Source organism: Coregonus lavaretus (assembly GCF_964263955.1).
Source record: "Coregonus lavaretus genome assembly, chromosome: 1".
Taxonomy (NCBI): Eukaryota; Metazoa; Chordata; class Actinopteri; order Salmoniformes; family Salmonidae; genus Coregonus; species Coregonus lavaretus.
Genome location: NC_139988.1, coordinates 46,925,997 through 46,945,688, shown reverse-complemented (window position 1 = coordinate 46,945,688; position 19,692 = coordinate 46,925,997). Strand labels below are relative to the sequence as shown.

The window sequence follows — 19,692 nt, the reverse complement described above, 5'->3', positions numbered from 1 at the left end:
GAGACAGAGAAGATAGCAGATACTGCTCTTTAGTTACTGATCACCGCTTGTCATCAGACATGAATTCTCTTGATATGTCTGTGGAGAGACTTATCTCTCTGTCAGGCAGCCAATACTGAGACATGGATCATATTGCCACACACACACACACAGACCGCACAAACACTCACACACACTCATCCTAACCTGCAAGGAAAACAAACAGTGACTGCACACATGCTCAAGGACATCAGTACCCCTTTTAATAAGTCAGCGATTGGATCTTATCAGGTACAGCAGCTATCTCTCTCCCAGAGGTTTGAACAGTGGCGGTAAAGTGCATAGCTCTGCAGCTCTGGGTTGATATGTGGAGGCAGAGCAGCTATCTCTTTCCCCATTCTGTGATTTGTGTGAGGATGCTGCTGTAGTCATCTGATATAGCTGATAAAGTGTGACGGTTTGGGGAATTTGTTGAACAGGACTCCAGAGCTCCGGCTTTGCTTTGCAATCCCATTACAATCTGTAAAATAGCCCCAACATGTGCATATTTTTTCACCCTTTATGGGCACAGTAGATATTTGTATTTGATTTATTCCATGTCCTCCCACTCGGAATTGTATGATGCATCTGCATTTTGTTATGTCCAAGAGTTATATAGTCAATCTAGTGGTTAAATGTCCAATGCAGCCGTTTTTTGTCTCAATATCAAATAATTTCTGGGTAACAATTAAGTACCTTACTGTGATTGTTTTCAATTAAAGTGGTCAAAAAGAAATAAAAATAGATTCTTAGCAAAGAGCGATTTCTGAAGAAAGAATTTTGCAAGAACTGTCTGGGAGTGGTCTGAGGGGGTAGGGAAAAATGGAAAACTAGCTGTTATTGGCAGAGAGGTTTGGAACTCTCTTTCTTATTGGTCTCACCGGGCAGGCCAAACTCCATCCCACCAAAACAGGCAAACATTTCAGGCAGTCTTTTCAAACAGCTCTTACACTAAAAGGGTATTATCATCACTTTCAGAATTTCACAGTATTGTTCCAACCTCATAGTGTGGAAATGTATATGAAACACAGATAAATCATGTTTTTGACTGCACTGGGCCTTTGTTTGTCAACAACATGATCGTTTTTAAAGCTAACTGCAATTGTGAATGTAATTCCTATTAAGCTGTCATGTCCTCATTTGCAGGCCTTGCTCAAAATTCAAAACAAGCTGCGAACGCTGGTCCCCAATTTCACCTTCAACCTCGGCTTCTCTGGAAAGTTCTATCACACGGGTGAGGGCATCTCGAAGTGAAAAAACTAAACATACCCTGTACTAGAGAGTGTTTCACTGTAGATTCTGAGTAGGATAGTGTCATTGAGAAACTCTCATTTCCTTCCCTCCCCTCTCCTCTCCTCCCTCCCCTCTGCTCCCCCAGGCACAGACGAGGAGGACTGGGGAGATGACATGCTGCTAAGACACAGGAAGGAGTTCTGGTGGTTCCCCCACATGTGGAGTCACATGCAGCCCCACCTGTTCCACAACGTCAGCGTGCTGGCTGAGCAAATGAGGCTCAACATGCTGTTTGCCCAGGTGAGTGGGCGTCCGTGGATATCAAGCATCCTAATCATACTATAGCTCTCTCTGGTAAGATGACGTGTATACAGTATGCTTATCCTCAGCGCATTGTGGTTAGGCATGTAGTTATGGCCTTGTTGATCCAAATGGTGAGTGGTAATTGGATTCCTGGATGCTGGCCGTTGTGGATTATTTCTTGTTAGCAATTACATTGGCATTTCATATGCACAATGAATAAACCACTGATGTACTTCCTGTTGTACACTATATATATATATATAATATCTACTATCCAATATCCTTGTGCTTCAGCTTGTGTGTTAGAGTCTGGGGACTTGGCCAACTGCCAAATAAAAGTCAAATAAGACCCTTCCTTAATGTGCAGTAACATGGCTCGCAGATATTAGTGCTAAAGATGCCCCAAATGCTGCCTTGTTGGTGTAGTTGATGTAGTGAGAAGCATGCTGCCCCCAAGGCAGCTTTGTGTGTTGATGTAGTGAGTGGCATTGGGAGTCAGGGGCCTGGGCCCAGGGAGCAGACGGTGTCAGTGGGTGTGTGTGTGAGGTGAATACTGACCAGCAGCACTATCCCCTTTCAGTAATCCCTGCTGCCATACAGCTGTCCTTGCTGGCTGACAGTGATGGACCGTGTCTCTGAGTGGTCAGGGGGGAGAGAGAGGGTAGAGGGTCCTTCATCACGGCTTAATGAGCCTCAATGAGCAAGCTAGCCAACTTCTTTCGCCAATTGGCTTCAGCCGGCCGGTGTGCGACTGTGGCAAAGTTGGTTTGACTTTGGATACTCTGTTGGGCTAGTTAGGGACCGTAAATAAATGACACAATCTAAATGTGACAATAATTTAATGTTGCACATCTTTTAGTTGTTTCATTAAATGCTTTCAATATTTGTATATGAATTTCTACAATTTATAGTCGTTTTGAGGTTTTTAAGTCATACAAATTTTAATTTGTTAATATTGTCCCATGTACATTGTGTAATTTACTGATGGTCCCCAACTAGCCCCAAAGGGATATTGAATGTCAAACCAAATTCTACAGTGTTTGTATACATTAACGTTGTGTCAAGCAAGCTTATATTCTGGGTTCTGATGGGGTACAGCAGTTGAACTAAGCTCATGAGGCATTTATAAGTTACAGTTGAAGTCGGAAGTTTACATACACCTTAGCCAAATGCATTTAAACTCAGTTTTTCAAAATTCCTGACATTTAATCCTAGTAAAAATTCCCTGTTTTAGGTCAGCTAGGATCACCACTTTATTTTAAGAATGTGAAATGTCAGAATAATAGTAGAGAGAATGATTTATTTCAGCTTTTATTTCTTTCATCACATTCCCAGTGGGTCAGAAGTTTACATTTACATTTTAGTCATTTAGCAGACGCTCTTATCCAGAGCGACTTACAGTTAGTGAATACATCTTTTTTTTATACTGGCCCCCCGTGGGAATCAAACCCACAACCCTGGCGTTGCAAACGCCATGCTCTATCAACTGAGCTACATCCCTGCCGGCCATTCCCTCCCCTACCCTGGACGACGCTGGGCCAATTGTGCGCCGCCCATGAGTCTCCCGGTCGCGGCCGGCTGCGACAGAGCCTGGATTCGAACCAGGATCTCTAGTGGCACAGTTAACACTGCGATGCAGTGCCTTAGACCACTGCGCCACTCAGGAGACATACACTCAATTAGTATTTGGTAGCATTGCCTTTAAATTGATTAACTTGGGTCAAATGTTTCAGGTAGCCTTCCACAAGCTTCCCACAATAAGTTGGGTGAATTTTGGCCCATTCCTCCTGACAGAGCTGGTGTAACTGAGTCAGGTTTGTAGGCCTCCTTGCTCGCACATGCTTTTTCAGTTCTGCCCACATATTTTCTATAGGATTGAGGTCAGGGCTTTGTTATGGCCACTCCAATACCTTGACTTTGTTGTCCTAAACACATTTTGCCACAACTTTGGAAGTATGCTTGGGGTCATTGTCCATTTGGAAGACCAATTTGGGACCAAGCTATAACTTCCTGACTGATGTCTTGAGATGTTGCTTCAATATATCCACATAATTTTCCTTCCTCATGATGCCATCTATTTTGTGAAGTGCACCAGTCCCTCCTGCAGCAAAGCACCCCCACAGCATGATGCTGCCACCCCCGTGCTTCACGGTTGGGATGGTGTTCTTCAGCTTGCAAGATACCCCCTTTTTCCTCCAAACATAACAATGGTCATTATGGCCAAACAGTTATATTTTTGTTTCATCAGACCAGAGGACATTTCTCAAAAAAGTACGATCTTTGTCCCCATGTGCAAACCGTAGTCTGGCTTTTATATGGCGGTTTTGGAGTAGTGGCTTCTTCCTTGCTGAGCGGCATTTCAGGTTATGTCGATATAGGACTCGTTTTACTGTGGATATAGAGTTTTATACCGGTTTCCTCCAGCATCTTCACAAGGTCCTTTGCTGTTGTTCTGGGATTGAGTTCATCTGAGAGGTGACTCTCAGATCCACCTCTACGCAGACGACACCATTTTGTATACATCTGGCCCTTCATTGGACACTGTGTTAACAAACCTCCAAACGAGCTTCAATGCCATACAACAATCCTTCAGTAGCCTTCAACTGCTCTTAAACACTAGTAAAACTAAATGCATGCTTTTCAATCGAACGCTGCTAGCACCCGCCCACCCGACTAGAATCACCACTCTCGACGGGTCTGACCTAGAGTATGTGGACAACTACAAATATCTAGGTGTCTGGTTAGACTGTAAACTCAACTTCCAGACTCACATAAAGAATCTCCAATCCAAAGTTAAATCTAGAATCGGCTTCCTATTTCGCAACAAAGCCTCCTTCACTCATGCTGCCAAACATGCCCTCGTAAAACTGACTATCCTACCGATCCTTGACTTCGGCGATGTCATTTACAAAATAGCCTCCAACACTCTACTCAGCAAATTGGATGTAGTCTATCACAGTGCCATCCGTTTTGTCTCCAAAGCCCCATACACTACCCACCACTGTGACCTGTACGCTCTTGTTGGCTGGTCCTCACTACATGTTCGTCGTCAAACCCACTGGCTCCAGGCCATCTATAAATCACTGCTAGGCAAATCCCCGCCTTATCTTAGCTCATTGGTCACCATAGCAGCACCCACCCGTAGTCTGCGCTCCAGCAGGTATATCTCACTGGTCATTCCCAAAGCCAACACCTCCTTTGGCCGCCATTCCTTCCAGTTCTCTGCTGCCAATGACTGGAACGAATTGCAAAAATCTCTGAAGCTGGAGACTCTTATCTCCCTCAATAACTTTAAGCATCAGTTGTCAGAGCACCTTACCGATCACTGCACCTGTACACAGCCCATCTGAAATTAGCCCACCCAACTACCTCATCCCTATATTGTTATTTATTTTGCTATTTTGCACCCCAGTATCTCTATTTGCACATAATCTCTTGCACATCTAGCATTCCAGTGTTAATACTATTGTAATTATTCTGCACTATAGCCTATTTATTGCCTTACCTCCATAACTTGCTACATTTGCACACACTGTATATATATTTTCTGTTGTATTTCTGACTTTGTTTTTTTTTACCCCATATGTAACTCTGTGTTGTTTTTATTGCACTACTTTATCTTGGCCAGGTCGCAGTTGTAAATGAGAACCTGTTCTCAACTGGCTTACCTGGTTAAATAAAGGTGAAATAAATAAATAAAAAAATCTCTAGGAGACAGAACGCGTCTCCTTCCTGAGCGGTATGACGGCTGCGTGGTCCCATGGTGTTTATACTTGCGTACTATTGTTTGTACAGATGAACGTGGTACCTTCAGGCGCTTGGAAATTGCTCCCAAGGATGAACCTGACATTTGAGGTCTTGGCTGATTTCTTTTGATTTTCCCATGATGTCAAGCAAAGACGCACTGAGTTTGAAGGTAGTCCTTGAAATACATCCACAGGTCCACCTCCAATTGACTCAAATTAGCCTATCAGAAGCTTCTAAAGCCATGACATCATTTTCTGGAATTTTCCAAGCTGTTTAAAGGCACAGTCAACTTAGTGTATGTAAACTTCTGACCCACTGGAATTGTGATACAGTGAATTATAAGTGAAATAATCTGTCTGTAAACAATTGTTGGAAAAATTACGTGTCATGCACAAAGTAGATGTCCTAACCGACTTGCCAAAACTATAGTTTGTTAACAAGAAATTTGTGGAGTGGTTGAAAAACAAGTTTTAATGACTCCAACCAAAGTGTATGTAAACTTCCAACTTCAACTGTATATTCTTCAAGAATCAATGGGTATCATTGATCAATTTATAAGTAAAATATTTATGTAGCAACTGTGGATTCTAGCTTTAAGCATTCCCAGCACTCTGCCAGCGAGGGGCACAGTGCCACGGTACCACACTATACATTCAGTTTGATGCATTCGTGTTAGTCTATAAAGCTCTCCAACCTTGTTCCGGGAGATCTACCCTCCTGTAGGTTTTTGCTCCAACCCCAGTTGTATATAACCTGATTCATCTTATCAACCAGCTAATTATTAGAATCAGGTGTGCTAGATTAGGGTTGGAATGAAAACCTACAGGACGGTAGCTCTCCAGGAACACGGTTGGAGAGCCCTGCTCTAAAGGATTTAAGCTCCTGCTGAGCTTCCTGACTGTTGCCTTTTTTACAGTGTAGAGTGATGTGTAGACCGAGCAGGGCTATGTTGCCCTCCAGTGGAGAAGTTGCACATAATTCTTTCTGCTGCGTGTTTTTGTTTTGAAGCAGACGGTGACTCATTCATGGTTCATTAAAATGGCAATTTCATCACGTTTGTTATTGCAATTTGTTCTGGGTGTCCTTTCCTGTCCCTGATACTTCTGACATCCATCTTTCTCTCTATCTATCCCCACCACCCCAACCCCCTCTTCCCCTCCAGGAGCATGGGATTCCTACAGACATGGGCTATGCTGTGGCCCCCCACCACTCGGGGGTCTACCCCGTCCACAGCCAGCTGTACGAGGCCTGGAAGTCAGTGTGGGGCATCAAGGTGACCAGCACAGAGGAGTATCCCCACCTCAGACCAGCCCGCTACCGCAGGGGATTCATCCACAGTGGCATCCAGGTCAGTCTACTGTCAGTCATGGCAGTCAATCAGTTTATTAAAGGAGAAGTTTACCTAAAATTCCAAATTCCCCAAGTGATTCCATACCTTGAAACTACTTTGGTTGAGTTTTCCTTCTCCCTCTCTCTCCCTGTGGTCTAGAACTGGAAAGCTACAAAAGCGTGTCACGTGACTCGTGACGTATCTTTGTGCACTGCTAGCTCTGCTATGTTGTTAGTCAACAAGTGATTGAGAAAATTATTTGTTTTATTGAAGGTATATGGCCGAATTAGCTATTTTTATCAAAAGTACCATTGGTTTTGAGTCAGGAAATGTGTACTTTTCCACCTAAAATGATTGAGATTATTTTAAATAATTATTTTATGTGGCCGACAGCAACAACAGCGGAGATGGGCAACAACTGCATGTGCGCTCTCGTGGGGCAAACTCTGTGACATACAGTACCAGTCAAAAGTTTGGACACACCTACTCATTCAAGGGTTTTTCTTTATTTGTACTATTTTCAACAATGTAAAATAATAGTGAAGACATCAAAACTATGAAATAACACATATGGAATCATGTAGTAACCAAAAAAGTGTTAAACAAATCAAAATATATTTTATATTTTTGATTCTTCAAAGTAGCCACCCTTTGCCTTGATGACAGCTTTGCACACTCTTGGCATTCTCTCAACCAGCTTCATGAGGAATGCTTTTCCAACAATCTTGAAGGAGTTCCCACATATGCTGAGCACTTGTTGGCTGCTTTTCCTTCATTCTGCGGTCCAACTCATCCCAAACCATCTCAATTGGGTTGAGGTCGGGGGATTGTGGAGGCCAGGTCATCTGATGCAGCACTCCATCACTCTCCTTCTTGGTCAAATAGCCCTTACGCAGCCTGGAGGTGTGTTTTGGGTCATTGTCCTGTTGAAAAACAAATGATAGTCCCACTAAGCGCAAACCAGATGGGAGGGCGTATCGCTGCAGAATGCTGTGGTAGCCATGCTGGTTAAGTGTGCCTTGAATTCTAAATAAATCACTGACACTGTCACCAGCAAAGCACCATCACACCACCTCCTCCATGCTTCATAGTGGGAACCACACATGCGAAGATCATCCGTTCACCTACTCTGCATCTCACAAAGACACAGCGGTTGGAACCAAAAATGTCAAATTTGGACTCATCAGACCAAAGGACAGATTTTTACCGGTCTAGTGTCATGAAGGCCTGATTCACGCAGTCTCCTCTGAACAGTTGATGTTGAGATGTCTGTTACTTGAACTCTGTGAAGCATTTATTTGGGCTGCAATCTGAGGTGCAGTTAACTCTAATGAACTTATCCTCTGCAGCAGAGGTAACTCTGGGTCTTCCTTTCCTGAGGCTGTCCTCATGAGAACCAGTTTCATCATAGCGCTTGATGGTTTTTGCGACTTCACTTGAAAAAAACGTTCACAGTTCTTGAAATTTTCCGGATTGACAGACCTTCATGTCTTAAAGTAATGATGGACTGTAATTTCCCTTTGCTTATTTGAGCTGTTCTTGCCATAATATGGACTTGGTATTTTACCAAATAGGGCTATCTTCTGTATACCTCCCCTACCTTGTCACAACACAAATGATTGGCTCAAACGCATTAAGAAGGAAAGAAATTCCACAAATTAACTTTTAAGAAGGCACACCTGTTAATTGAAATGCATTCCAGGTGACTACCTCACGAAGATGGTTGAGAGAATGCCAAGAGTGTGCAAAGCTGTCATCAAGGCCAAGGGTGGCTACTTTGAAGAATCTCAAATATAAAATATATTTGGATTTGTTTAACACTTTTTTGGTTACATGATTCCATGTGTTATTTCATAGTTTTGCTGTCTTAACTATTATTCTACAATGTAGAAAATAGTAAAAAATAAAGAAAAACCCTGAAATGAGTAGGTGTGTCCAAACTTTTGACTGGTACTGTATATGCCCTTATTTGGGGCTTGACGTCGTAGATGCGAGTTTTATGCGGGGGCAAAGGAGCTGGCGCAAAAGTTGGAAGACTTATCAAAGGAACCTTAAAGTTAGCAATGAATAATGGAAATCTGAAGAGATGGCAGCAAGAGCAAGCTGGTGTTCGGTCCCTGGCTGCACTTTATATAGGAAATCTGGGAAGAAGGCAGATGTCACTGTTTTCCGTTGAAAGATACAGAGAGATGCAGAAGAAGTAGCATTAAAAAAACAGTAAACATTCCTACAGCCAATCTTGCAAACCTACGTGTGTGTAGTAAGCACTTCGTCGACGATGACTACGAATGAGATATACAATCGGAAATGATGGGAACAAAACACTGAAGAAAACTCAGACACAGCTGTTCCTTCTGTATTCCCATGGACTGGATCTGGCGCCGTGCCAAAATACAGAGGCGCGTTTCAGAAGAGAAAGCGTCAAAGCGAGCATGTGGAGGTATGTAGCCTAATCATTGCAGTTAGAGTTGATCTTATTGTGTTGTAACTATTGCACCATATCATGTAGAAATAGCCTAGGCACTCTACCGGTTAGCATATGTGCCCTGTCTTTATGACATGGGGTTGAGGAGATAAGACAGTAATTGTGTCATCTTACATTGCAGAATAGACAGAATAAAAATGAAAGGTGTTGTTGCATTTTAATTACTTAGAATCAGGTCTACTCACTTTTTTAAATAATCATAATCTACAGTGTCTGATGTGTTGGCTATTCATGGTTTATCTGCATGACAACATTTCATGCTTTTAACAACGGTATAGCCTTGTGTGAAATACATGGGGTAGGTCTATTTGGTTGCATATAGTGCGGTCTATTGTGTATTTGTAACCCTCACCTCCCCCTGTCGATAGTGGCCATGTGAATCCTAACAATACATTTACATTTAGACCCATGGGCATAGAAAAATGCATTACAGATTATAAACATGGTATCACGTTACACTTGTGTATTAGGATCTAAGTTTTTCTTTGTCAATACACATAACAATAATAATTTTACATATAACCCATACTATATCAACTATCAATACCTTTCACGTTTAAAATTGTATGTATCATGAACTCCCATTGTGTCACATAACTGTGAGGTCAATTTCCCGATCTCACTCGCAGGTTCAGGCCTCAATAGATTGGTCTTCAAAGGACCAAGAAGCAGCAAGCTCCTCTGGCACCCATGTGAGTTGATGTTGCCTACTGAATATTTTCACACCTTTTGCCAATGTCTGATGTATTGGCTAGCCATGGCTTATTTGCATGACAACATTTCAGGCAACTGTATAGCCTTTTGTGGAATTTTCTCAATTTTTAATTTAACCTTTATTTAACCAGGTAGGCCAGTTAAGAACAAGTTCTCATTTACAACTGTGACCTGGCCAAGATAAAGCAAAGCAGTGCGATAAAAACAACAACAACACAGAGTTACAAGGAATACCTTGCTCCAGGAACCACCTGGGGTATAGGATTACCCATAGTGTGGTTTATTACTTATTTGTAACCCCCACTGTCGATAGGGGTCATGAGTATCCTAACAACATAATTACTTTTAGCATTATGGCCATAACAAAAAAGTTTTACAGGTTAGTAAACATGGTATCAGTTGACTTGGAAGTTTTTCTTTGTCAATACAGATAACAATAATCATTTGGCACACAGTGCATTAGGAAAGTATTCAGATCCCTTGACTTTTCCACATTTTGTTACGTTACAGCCTTATTCTAAAATGGATTAAATTGTTTTTTTCCCCTCATCAATCTACACACAAGACCCCATAATGACAAAGCAAAAACAGGTTTTTAGACATTTTTGCAAATGTATTAAAAATAAATACGGAAATATCACATTCACATAAGTATTCAGACCCTTTACTCAGTACTTTGTTAAAGCACCTTTGGCAGCGATTACAGCCTTGAGTCTTCTTGGGTATGACGCTACAAGCTTGGCACACCTGTATTTGGCAAACATTTATAGAGAACTGTTTTCGCTTCGTCATTATGGGGTATTTTGTGTAGATTGATGAGGAAAAAATGTAATGTAATCAATTTTAGATTAAGGCTGTAACGTATCAAAATGTGGTGAAAGGGAAGGGGTCTGAATACTTTCCGAATGCACTGTATAACAATGAAAATGTGGGCAGCGAACAACTGCCACAAGTACTTGAAGAACTTAAATGAATGCATAAACCCAATTGACTTTAAATATGTATTTTTATTATAAAATGTATCACGCATGTAATATAAAGTTATGCTAGGGGAGTTTAGTGGGAACAAACAATGCTTGAATGTTTTGTATTACATTTTTTGTGACTAAAAATATATTATAAAAACAACAATACTTGCTTTGTTGGTCCATTTTCATAGATATTCTTTATTTTTGCAGTCACAGTACCTAACCTGACACAAAACACACATCACAGGCTGGGAGCATCACATACCTGTAACTTTGACTATTCACAAGTCCTGGGAGTCTTTCACTTCCTGAAAGCCAGTGTAGACCCCATAAGGCGATGGATATTTAACTCAGATGGCATTTACCACACAGGATAGGAGAGGAATCCGGACTCCTGGACCCAGTGTCTCACCGCGGAGGACCCACTCCAAAACAATGCGGTATGGGACCAGTCTGAACTGTATCGAATTACAATTATAGATCAAAGGGCAAAGTGGATTTGAGAATCTGGAGCAGCAGCCATGTACTTATAACATATAACATTTTTGACAATATGAAAACAGGTAATTTTTTGCTGTTCTTAGATTTAGCTGTTATTTCAAGTTCAATGTGTAGGCCTATATTACCTATATTTCCTATATCCTACTCAAATAACAGATGCCAAAAACGTTGTGATAATGTGAAAACATATCTTGACAGTGTTTGGCTAATGTAAAAACATAAACCCACAACGGTCCAGGTTTGTGTTAAGTGATCATTCAATAAAGTAAAGTTCAGCTACTTACTTGTTGGATAACTGTCCATTTGGCCCAGCTGGAACTGGGTTGTGTCTCCAATTTCTTTTTGGGATATGGAAATAAATTCCAGGACACCAGAGTTGATGTCGGCAGCAAAATCCCAGTGGTCACGAAAGGAAACTAGCTGCTCCTCATCATCAATAAGTTGGAGTCATGTAATCAAATTCTCTGCTGCATTCTTCATGAGTCTGCATTGGCCTGAATTCTTCATCACAATACTCGGGCTGAAATAAATATGGTTCGACGACACCATCTGCGCCCCTCCAGTAGTTTTCTTCATCACTCGCAAGTATTTAGTCATCAGACATGTTTGTAGGTTGATGTTTACTTCGTATAACTAATCTCTAACGCTAGGCTACTGTCTTCACTTCTCCCCCAAATTAATGTATTCAAAATGAGCTAGCTATATTTAGTAAATGTACTTACTTAGCTAGCGAATGCAGCTAGATAGTTTAGACTACTCAAACACCCAGGTCAAACAGAGAGGGATGCTATGTTACCTAGCTGACTATGGCTATTCAACACTGGAATACTTCCAAGTCAAGGTAAGGTTTGTGCCACCGGGACCCGCCGGTGTTTAAATGCTAAACTGCTTGCTAACTGTACACTGTACTGCATGATTGTAGTGGGTTTACTAACGCATTAGTTCTATTAGCTATGTTGTTGACTTGCCGTTAGCTAATATGGTCACAACGATGTAGACTGTGTGTAGCGGTTGTGATATGAAGGTTTGGCTTGGAAAGATGTTTTCGCCTGGTGACAGGCAACTGATGTATTGTGCACTGAAGTCCAAAAGCGAGGCAAAAGGTGAGAGGAGGAGAGCGCGTAGATACGAGACGGAATTATACAATGATCTGGCTGCTATGAAAGTGAACTGTGTTTGCGTGTGATCAGGGGTGATTCTGTTGAAAAACGTTTAAAAAACAGATCAAACGGAACGAAACGGGGATAAACTACCTGAATTTGTCCTATAGGAACTCTTGTTTGCAACTGTTGGACTAATGATTACACCCTAGATCAGCTAGATGCAGGCAAGATTGTGCAAGGCGGTATTGAATGTGTCATTGTCTGTCACCTTGATTACTCAAATTTCTCTCAACCTACGTTGTAAACTTTCATTCATAGGCTAGGTTGTAGCAACCTCATGATGGGTATTGGGAAAATTTGAGTATCATGTAGTAAGTAGCCTAAACCTATATATGTTACATTCAGCTGGGTGAATGGAATATGAATGAGTCATCCAATATACTCAAATCATATTGTATTTGTAACATCTGCCGAATACAACAGGTGTAGACCTTACCGTGAAATGCTTACTTACAAGCCCTTAACCAACAATGCAGTTCAAGAAATAGAGTTAAGAAAATATTTACTAAATAAAAAGTAACACAATAAAATAACAATACTGAGGCTATATACAATGGATGCTGGTACCAAGTCAATGTGCAGGGGTACAGGTTAGTCGAGGTAATTTGTACATGTAGGTAGGGGTAAAGTGACAATGCATAGAAAATAAACAGCAGGGGTAGAAGCTGTTAAGGAGCCTTTTGGACCTAGACATGGCGCTCCGGTATCGCTTGCCGTGCGGTAGCAGAGAGAACAGTCTATGACTTGGGTGACTGGAGTCTTTGACAATTTTTTGGGCCTTCCTCTGACACCACCTAGTATATATGTCCTGGATGGCAGGAAGCTTGGCCCCAGTGATGTACTGGGCCGTACGCACTACCCTCTGTAGCGCCTTACGGTCGGATGCCAAGCAGATGCCATACCATGCGGTGATGCAACCGGTCAGGATGCTCTCAATGGTGCAGCTGTATAACTTTTTGAGGATCTGGGGACCCATGCAAATTATTTTCAGTCTCCTGAGGGGGAAAAGGTGTTGTCTTGCCCTCTTCATGACTGTCTTGGTGTGTTTGGACCATGATAGTTTGTTGGTGATGTGGACACCAAGGAACTTGAAACTCTCGACCAGCTCCACTACAGTCCCGTCGGTGTGAATGTCGGTGTGTTCGGCCCTCCTTTTCCTGTAGTCCACGATCAGCTCCTTTGTCTTGCTCACGTTGAGGGAGAGGTTGTTGTCCGGCCACACTGCCAGGTCTCTGACCTCCTCCCTATAGGCTGTTTCATTGTTGTCGGGGATCAGGCCTACCACTGTTGTGTCATCAGCAAACTTAATGATGGTGTTGGAGTCATGGGTGAACAGGGAGTACAGGAGGGGACTAAGCACGCGCCCCTGGGGGGCTCTCGTGTTGAGGGTCATCATGGCAGATGTGTTGTTGCCTACCATTACCACCTGGGGGCGGCCCGTCAGGAAGTCCAGGATCCAGTTGCAGAGGGAGGTATTTAGTCCCAGGGTCCTTAGCTTAGTGTGGGCACTGTGGTGTTGAACGCTGAGCTGTTGTCAATGAACAGCATTCTCACATAGGTGTTCCTTTTGTCCAGGTGGGAAAGGGCAGTGTGGAGTGCGATTGAGATTGCGTCATCTGTGGCTCTGTTGGGGCGGTATGCGAATTGGAGTGGGTCTAGGGTTTCCAGGATGATGGTGTTGTGAGCCATGACCAGCCTTTCAAAGCACTTCATGGCTACCGATGTGAGTGCTACGGGGTGGTAGTCATTTAGGCAGGTTACCTTCGCTTTCTTGGGCAGAGGGACTATGGTGGTCTGCTTGAAACATAGGTATTACAGACTCTGTCAGGGAGAGGTTGAAAATGTCAGTGAAGACACTTGCCAGTTGGTCCGCGCATGCTCTGAGTACACGTCCTGGTAATCCGTCTGGCCCAACGGCCTTGTGAATGTTGTCCTGTTTAAAGGTGTTGCTCACATCGGCTACGGAGAGCGTGATCACACAGTCGTCCGGAACAGCTGGTGCTCTCATGCATGCTTCAGTGTTGCTTGCCTCGAAGCAAGCGTAAAAGGCATTTAGCTCATCTGGTAGGCTCACGTCACTGGGCAGCTCGCGGCTGGGTTTCCCTTTGTGGTTTCCCAGTTTGCAAGCCCTGACACATCCGACGAGCATCAGAGCCGGTGTAGTAAGATTCAATCTTAGTCCTGTATTGACGCTTTGCCTGTGTGATGGTTCATCTGAGGGCATAGTGGGATTTCTTGTAAGTGTCCGGATTAGTGTCCTGCTCCTTGAAAGCGGCAGCTCTAGCCTTTAGCTCGGGGTGGATGTTGCCTGTAATCCATGGCTTCTGGTTGGGATATGTACTGTACGTACGGTCACTGTGGGGACGACGTCGTCGATGCAGTTATTGATGAACCCGGTGACTTTCTATGCTGTAATAGAAATAAGGCCATGCTCATAAAAACAAAAATAGTTCTCCCTCATCTTAAACGGCACCAACCGCCACTGTTCCGTAGGTATTACAGTCTGCCATCAAACATCAACAATAAGACATGGAACCTATAGAGCCTCACAGTGTACGTGTCATAATACCCATAAAACCTAGCGGTCAAACACGAAAATGGTTCCAATCGTTTTTTCAACATTCATTTTTCCCATGGGGGATTTTAGAACCACATCAAAAAAGGTATGTGATTGATGTAGGCTTTCCCTGGCATGATGTTTTGATAACTGTTTAAACCTTTCTTTATCAATTTTTATCAAATTAGACATCATGCAAGACCAGTGGTGTAAAGTGCTTAAGTAAAAATACTTGAAAGTACTACTTAAGTAGTTTTTTGGGGTATCTGTACTTTACTATTTATATTTAACTTTACTATATACTAATAACTTTTACTTCATTACATTCCTAAAGAAAATAATGTACTTTTTACTCCATACATTTTCCCTGGCACCCAAAAGTACTAGTTACATTTTGAAAGGAAAATGGTCTAATTCACGCACTTATCAAGAAAACATCCCTGTTCATCTCTACTGCCTCTGATCTGGTGCACTCACTAAACACAAATGCTTTGTTTGTAAATTAATGTCTGAGTGTTGGAGTGTGCCCCTGGCTGCCCCCCCCCCCCCAAAAAAAAGACAATTGTGCTGACTGGTTTGCATAATATAAGGAATTTGAAATTATTAATACTTTTACTTTTGATACTTAAGTATATTTTAGCAATTCCATTTACTTTTGATACTTAAGTGTATTTAAAACCAAATACTTTTAGACTTTTACTCAAGTAGTATTTTACTGGGTGACTTTCACTTTTACTTGAGTCATTTTCTATTAACATATCTTTATTTTTACTCAAGTATGACATTAAGTACTTTTTCCACCACTGTGCAAGACTACAAATCCCTGCAAGCTCCTGCACGTCATCTCTAGCTGACACATTTGCTAGCCTTGATCCAAAACAAAATATATATTGAACATTTTAATTTATTGTTCCATATTTTATTGAAGTAATATTTGTTGTCTTGTTTATGCATTTGGACTTGTGTCTTTTACAGAATACTATCCTAGTAGCACCTGCCTACTTAGATGATTATTAGCAACATACCCTTTCTTTTACCAGATCCTCTTCTCCTTCAGCCGGTGGAGGTCTATATTTAATCCTTTATAGTGCAATCTATTTCAATTCATGGTGTCGGAATGCACTGCTGTGTTAAAGCTATTCAAAACTAACTTGTTGACATGTTCTGTTGCCGTTTCAAAGCCAGATTAACTCATTGCAGAATGTATCCATAATCATGAATGAATAAGCATATTTATTTGACAAGAATGCACCGAGTCACCCATCAATCGTCAAACACCTGAACTTCAACAATTATATTGTTTTAAAGAAATCAAAGTAGTAAACAATGCATACTACAGTGAGGGGAAAAAAGTATTTGATCCCCTGCTGATTTTGTACGTTTGCCCACTGACAAAGGAATGATCAGTCTATAATTGTAATGGTAGGTTTATTTGAACAGTGAGAGACAGAATAACAACAACAAAAATCCAGAAGAATGCATGTCAAAAATGTTATAAATTGATTTGCATTTTAATGAGGGAAATAAGTATTTGACCCCTCTCAATCAGAAAGATTTCTGGCTCCCAGGTGCCTTTTATACAGGTAACAAGCTGAGATTAGGAGCACACTCTTAAAAGGGAGTGCTCCTAATCTCAGTTTGTTACCCGTATAAAAGACACCTGTCCACAGAAGCAATCAATCAATCAGATTCCAAACTCTCCACCATGGCCAAGACCAAAGAGCTCTCCAAGGATGTCAGGGACAAGATTGTAGACCGACACAAGGCTGGAATGGGCTACAAGACCATCACCAAGCAGCTTGGTGAAAAGGTGACAACAGTTGGTGCGATTATTCGCAAATGGAAGAAACACAAAAGACTGTCAATCTCCCTTGGCCTGCATGCAAGATCTCACCTCATGGAGTTGCCATGATCATAAGAACGGTGAGGAATCAGCCCAGAACTACACGGGAGGATCTTGTCAATGATCTCAAGGCAGCTGGGACCATAGTCACCAAGAAAACAATTGGTAACACACTACGCCGTGAAGGACTGAAATCCTGCAGCGCCCGCAAGGTCCCCCTGCTCAAGAAAGCACATATGCAGGCCTGTCTGAAGTTTGCCAATGAACATTTGAATGATTCAGAGGAGAACTGGGTGTAAGTGTTGTGGTCAGATGAGACCAAAATCAAGCTCTTTGGCATCAACTCAACTCGCCGTGTTTGGAGGAGGAGGAATGCTGCCTATGACCCCAAGAACACCATCCCCACTGTCAAACATGGAGGTGGAAACATTATGCTTTGGGGGTGTTTTTCTGCTAAGGGGACAGGACAAATTCACCGCATCAAAGGGACGATGGACGGGGCCATGTACCGTCAAATCTTGGGTGAGAACCTCCTTTCCTCAGCCAGGGCATTGAAAATGGGTCATGGATGGGTATTCCAGCATGACAATGACCCAAAACACACGGCCAAGGCAACAAAGGAGTGGCTCAAGAAGAAGCACATTAAGGTCCTGGAGTGGCCTAGCCAGTCTCAATCCCATAGGAAATCTGTGGAGGGAGCTGAAGGTTCGATTTGCCAAACGTCAACCTCGAAACCTTAATGACTTGGAGAAGATCTGCAAAGAGGAGTGGGACAAAATCCCTCATGAGATGTGTGCAAACCTGGTGGCCAACTACAAGAAACGTCTGACCTCTGTGATTGCCAACAAGGGTTTTGCCACCAAGTACTAAGTCATGTTTTGCAGAGGGGTCAAATACTACATGCGTTTTTATGGATTTTTTTGTTGTTATTCTGTCTCTCACTGTTCACATAAACCTACCATTAAAATTATAGACTGATAATTTCTTTGTCAGTGGGGAAACGTACAAAATCAGCAGGGGATCAAATACTTTTTTCCCTCACTGTACATACACTGAGTACAGTGCATTCGGAAAGTATTCAGACCCCTTCCTTTTTTCCACATTTTGTTATGTTACAGCCTTATTCTAAAATTGATTAAATACAAATTTACTCATCAATATACACACAATACCGGATAATGACAAAGCGAAAAAAGATTTTTAGAAATGTTTGCAAATACAAAACTGAAATACCTTATTTACATAAGTATTCAGACCCTTTGCTATGAGACTCGAAATTGAGCTCAGGTGCATCCTGCTTCTATAGGATTATCCTTGATGTTTCTACAACTTGATTGGAGTCCATCTGTGGTAAATTAAATTGATTGGACATGATTTGGAAAGGCACACACCTGTCTATATAAGGTCCCACAGTTGATGGTGCATGTCAGAGCAAAAACCAGGAATTGTCCGTAGAACTCTTGAGACAGAATTGTGTCGATGCACAGATCTGGGGAAGGGTACCAAAAAATTTCTGCAGCATTGAAGGTCCCCAAGAACACAGCGGCCTCCATCATTCTTAAATGGAAGACGTTTGGAACCACCAAGACTCTTCCTAGAGATGACTGCCTGGCCAAACTGATCAATCAGGGGGGAAGGGCCTTGGTCAGGGAGGTGACCAAGAACCCGATGGTCACTCTGACAGAGCTCCAGAGTTCCTCTGTGGAGATGGGAGAACCTTCCAGAAGGACAACCATCTCTGCAGCACTCTACCAATCAGGCTTTTATGGTAGAGTGGCCAGACAGATGCCACTTCTCAGTAAAAGGCACATGACAGCCCACTTAGAGCTTGTCAAAAGGCACCTAAATGACTCTCAGATCATAAGAAACAAGATTCTCTGGACTGATGAAACCAAGATTGAACTCTTTGGCCTGAATGCCAAGTGTCACGTCTTGAGGAAACCTGGCACCATCCCTACAGTGAAGCATGGTGGTGGCAGTATCATGCTGTGGGGATGTTCTTCAGTGGCAGGGACTGGGAGACTAGTCAGAATTGAAGGAAAGATGAACGGAGCAAAGTACAGAGAGATCCTTGATGAAAACCTGCTCCAGAGCGCTCAGGACCTCAGACTGGGGCCAAGGTTCACCTTCCAACAGGACAACGACCCTAAGCACACAGCCAATACAACGCAGGAGTGGCTTCGGGACAAGTCTCTGAATGTTCCTGAATGGTCCAGCCAGAGCCCAGACTTGAACCCGATCGAGTATCTCTGGAGAGACCTGTAAATAGCTGTGCAGTGACGCTCCCCATCCAACCTGACAGAGCTTGAGAGGATCTGCAGAGAAGAATGAACACATACAGGTGTGCCAAGCTTGTAGCGTCATTCCCAAGACGACTCTGGCTCTAATCGCTGCCAAAGGGTCTGAATACTTTTGTAAATGTTTTTTTTAGTTAATTTTTTTACTTTTAATATATTTGCAAAAAAATCTAAAAATCTGTTTTTATGGGGTATTGTGTGTAGATTTGATGAGGGGAAAAAACTATTTAATCCATTTTAGAATAAGGCTGTAACGTATCAAAATGGGGAAAAAGTCTAGGGGTCTGAATACTTTGCGAATGCACTATACCAAACATTAATATTGAGTTGCATCCCCCCTTTTGCCCTCAGAACAGCCTAAATTTGTCAGGGCATGGACTCTACAAGGTGTCAAAAGCGTTCCACATGGATGCTGGCCCATGTTGACTCCAATGCTTCCCACAGTTGTTAAGTTGGCTGGATGTCCTTTGGGTGGTGGACCATTCTTGATACACACGGGAAACTGTTGAGCATGAAAAACCCAGCAGCGTTGC

General features: G+C 42.4%; 1 protein-coding gene and 1 long non-coding RNA gene across 10 annotated transcripts in view; both read left to right on the top strand.

The window, feature by feature from the left end:
- Nucleotides 1-19,692, top strand: part of LOC311131426 (bifunctional heparan sulfate N-deacetylase/N-sulfotransferase 2-like) — a 176,958-nt gene that overhangs the window by 147,569 nt on the left and 9,697 nt on the right. For all 9 annotated transcript variants that reach the window (XM_084164402.1, XM_084164405.1, XM_084164406.1 and 6 more), the window contains 3 exons: nucleotides 1,165-1,252; nucleotides 1,397-1,551; nucleotides 6,464-6,649. In XM_084164402.1, the coding sequence (XP_084020528.1) occupies nucleotides 1,165-1,252; nucleotides 1,397-1,551; nucleotides 6,464-6,649 (429 nt within the window). The remainder of the gene's footprint in view (nucleotides 1-1,164; nucleotides 1,253-1,396; nucleotides 1,552-6,463; nucleotides 6,650-19,692) is intronic.
- On the top strand, nucleotides 9,052-11,164 carry LOC311131497. The gene is made up of 3 exons (XR_014613429.1): nucleotides 9,052-9,071; nucleotides 9,746-9,808; nucleotides 9,962-11,164. It is a non-coding gene; the product is annotated as an uncharacterized lncRNA (long non-coding RNA).